Source organism: Electrophorus electricus, chromosome 1, assembly GCF_041902795.1.
Source record: "Electrophorus electricus isolate QZ-2024a chromosome 1, ASM4190279v1, whole genome shotgun sequence".
NCBI classification, from domain to species: domain Eukaryota; kingdom Metazoa; phylum Chordata; class Actinopteri; order Gymnotiformes; family Gymnotidae; genus Electrophorus; species Electrophorus electricus.
Window position 1 is genome coordinate 29831345 of NC_137497.1, and position 3856 is coordinate 29835200.

A 3856-nucleotide genomic window follows, 5' to 3' on the forward strand; every position below is an offset into this window, starting at 1 on the left:
AGAGAGAGAGAGAGAGAGAGAGAGAGAGAGAGAGAGAGAGAGAGAGAGAGAGAGAGAGAGAGAGAGAGAGAGAGAGAGAGAGAGAGAGAGAGAGAGAGTTTTAAACAAACTAAAGGGATGCTGTCACGGTCAAATCTGTTCGTGTGTTCTTCACCTCTGAAGAGCTAGATTTCCACTCCGCAAAGGAAATTAAGACCTGTAAAAAAATAGTGACTCATCGCAACGTTTTGTATTAAACGCCAACTTCAGATCACATCGATAGCTGGTTGGAGACGGAGAGGAGCTTGACGGACGTGTCGACCAGCCTATAGCGCTTTAAGCAGGACGACAAGCAGTACCACGGCCCAATGAGAGTCGAGAGTGGGCGGGCCCTTGCGGCGGTGGTGGGACTGAGTCGGTTCGGCCCGATAGTTTGAAAACACAACGGCGCACCGGGATCCGCGGCACGGGTTGCAGGTCGGAGCTCGGCGTTGCGCCTCCGTTACACCTCCGCTACACCTTCGTTGCACCTCCAGCGTGACCTGCGCAGTTATGGTTCATGTGCATTGATTCGCAGTAGCGGCAGTGTCTCTCTCTCTCTCTCTCTCTCTCTCTCTCTCTCTCTCTCTCTCTTATTCCGCACTGACCGATCCGGCCGCTTTTCGTACCCGGTAAACGCGTAAACCGTGATCCGTCACGCTCGGGCCGACCGGAGATGGATATTTTAAAGGCTTTCGGTGTTTTTCTACGGGACGAAGGAGAACCTTGCGCAGTGCAGTAACGGCACATCAGTGCTTCGCTGTTTGGGATTTCCAACGCGATGAGTATTGCATGACTGTTACCTAATCGAGAGGATGTTTTGTTCCGTCGCACACCAGGAGGAGATCCCATAGGCTACCGTTTTTAATCGTTGTTTGCTGAACGTGGAGCTGACGGAGGGGCCGAAAGCCGCTCTCTTCCCGGCGCTGTAGATGAGAGGTAAACAGTACCAGCAACTTAAATTGACTGCACCCCGAGCCGCGAACGCGGACTATGGGAGAAAACTCAAAACGTACCAGAACAACACGAAAATAATCGCCCAGCCTGGCATCGTGATGAAAGTGTTGCGGAGAAAGAGAATTATCCTGTTCATAGCTTATTTCCTGCTGCTGGTGTTGACCATGCTGAATTTGGCCAACTACAGATGGAGCAAGCAGCCTCAGCAGTGTAGCCACCAGGTGAGGGGCACCGCCTTCCAAGGGAGGTCCGACATCCGCTTCCTGTACCGGTCCACCCTGGCTAAGAAGAGACAGCTGGTGTACGTGCTGACCACGTGGCGGTCCGGCTCGTCGTTTTTCGGCGAGCTGTTCAACCAGAACCCGGACGTGTTCTTCCTCTACGAGCCCATGTGGCACATCTGGCAGAAGCTGTATCCCGGTGATGCCGTGTCGCTTCAGGGCGCGGCCAGGGACATGCTGAGCTCGCTGTACCGCTGCGACCTGTCTGTGTTCCAACTGTACAACAGCCCTGGGGGCAAAAACTTCACCTCTCTTGGCCTGTTCGGGGCAACCCTCAACAAGGTGATCTGCTCGTACCCGCTCTGCTCGGCCTACAGGAAGGAGCTGGTGGGCATGGTGGATGACAAGGTGTGCAAGAAGTGTCCCCCGCAGGGCTTGAGGCTGTTAGAGGAGGAGTGTCTGAAGTACAACACGGTCGTCATCAAAGGGGTGCGCGTCCTGGATGTCAACGTCCTGGCCCCTCTGATGGAGGACCCCTCGCTGGACCTGAAAGTGATACACCTGGTGAGGGACCCCAGGGCCGTGGCAAACTCCAGGATCAAGTCCAGGCACGGGCTGATCCGCGAGAATCTGCAGGTCGTCCGCAGCCGCGACCCCAAACTTCGCCGGATCCCGTTCGTGGACGCCGGGCACAAAATTAGCAAAAAGGATGGGGCAGACTACCACTCGATAGGCGCCATGGAGGTGATCTGTGACAGGACGTACCGCACCCTGCGCACGGCCCTGAACCCGCCCGGATGGCTGAAGGGGAAGTACCTGGCCGTGCGCTATGAGGACCTGGTAGAGAATCCCGTCCGGATCCTGCGTCACGTGTACCGCTTTGCCAACCTCAGCGCCAACCACGACATCGAGGCTTTCGCCCTCAACATGACCAACGGCACAAACTCCTCCTCGAAGCCGTTCATCGTGTCGGCCCGGAACGCCACGCAGGCGGCGAGCGCGTGGAGGACGCTCCTGAGCATGCAGCAGATCAGACAGGTGGAGGACTACTGCCACCAAGCCATGGCGTTGCTAGGCTACGAGCGCGTCAGGACAGCCGCCGAGGCCAAGGACCTGAGCAAGTCCTTGCTGGCTGCCTCCAAACTGTGACACCAACTCCCACCAAAGACTGTGGATTTACAAAAAGATCATCTGATTGGCTTCTGTGTCGCTCGGTAACTGTGGAGTCCAAGCTTCCTTTTCAGTATTGTATGGACGGATTTGAATGCATCATAGAAATGTAATTTTTGATTTTTAAAAAAAAAATTTGTTTGCGTATGTTTTTTGAAGTAATTTAATGCTACCATTCCTTTTAGAACCGGTTTCTGGATGTGTTTGAAAAATTGTATACGAGTTGTAACTCGAATATGAGTGTTGATATTGTACCAGTCATGTGACTTCCTCTACAGCTCTGAGTGGATGTTTTAGGGTTGTTTTGTACATTTCAGGCTCAATCCCTTTATTTACATTTCTTTACTCCCTTTCAGAGTGAAAATTGTGAATGGAAAATATCAACAATATCAACAAAGAAACCCAAATCTAAGCTAGACTCATTCTGAGAAGCTGGCGATGCTGTTCGTTAGTTCAGGCGCCTGTCAGAGACAATCATTAAAGTGCTCTGTAATGTTTTCTCTGTTTCTGCTGTTTTTTTTACCGGGTCGTCGATCAGTGCTTTGACTTAACCATTCCCTTGGTAGCCTCTGACGTCTCACGGCCTCGCATTGCTTCGTGACCTCGCCGTGGGGAGTTACTTAATTTTGCAGCTCATTACATTCGGCTCAGACCCTCTCTTTATAAATATAGAAATTACTTCTATAAATCACTTCTAAAGTGATTATAGACTAGTTAGATTAGATTTATGAGCGATCAGTATGTTTAACGTCTTCACCCGCGGCCTGTTATGAGGTGTTGAATAACATAATGGGACAGAAAACTCACCCTCCCCATTTCTTGTACTCTCTGTCTCCTTGCCCACAAACACTCGCACGGCATTTTAACTGCTTTCTAAAGTCGTGAAGTGATTGTAACTAGAGGTCTGACTTGAACACACCCCATCATTGTCTTTACCTCGAGAGTTCTGTGGAGCACACCAAGGATGTGAGTGTGTGCTGTCTGAGATATCCCAAATGAATCACTCGGTTTGTTTTGGAGCACGGCAGTGCCTCTCACACGCACCAAAGAGCTCGTGCGTCGTATAAGACAGGAGAACACAGTCTCTGCAGTGGGAAAAACCTTTCCAAGCAAAAACATCTGACCTGGAGGTAATTGCTGAATATCAGCTGCCAGTGGCCTGCAATCACAAACCAAACACAATGCAGCCTCAGACTTGTGTTGCATTCGGAGGGCTTTGTGTGTTAAATATCGGTCCACATAGCCTTTTAAAACCACTCGAACTGAAACTCAAGCGCCACCAAAACCAGTTTCAGCACAACTGAAATGAACAAAAAAAGCCAAAAAAAAAAAAAGCAAAACGATGTTGACAGTGTAAGCAAGCTTTGTTATAAGAGTTCATTCACATTTATGAAAACTGCATTTCTTTCCAAAAATCTGTAAACACAACTGTTGACACAACTCAAGATTATGTACTGTTCAGCAGGGTTGTTGTGAAATAGGATATACGA

General features: G+C 50.3%; 1 protein-coding gene across 1 annotated transcript; it reads left to right on the forward strand.

Moving 5' to 3' along the window:
- Positions 1-132: 132 nt before the first annotated feature.
- On the forward strand, positions 133-2864 carry LOC113582143 (carbohydrate (N-acetylglucosamine-6-O) sulfotransferase 2b). Its single transcript, XM_027017780.3, has one exon. The coding sequence runs from the start codon at positions 951-953 to the stop codon at positions 2343-2345; it is 1395 nt and encodes a 464-aa protein (XP_026873581.2). The 5' UTR covers positions 133-950; the 3' UTR covers positions 2346-2864.
- Positions 2865-3856: the final 992 nt, after the last annotated feature.

What these genes read in the sequence shown, in the direction of transcription:
- LOC113582143 (XM_027017780.3), top strand. Translation starts at nt 951, where the DNA reads ATGAGAGGTAAACAGTACCAGCAACTTAAATTGACTGCACCCCGAGCC.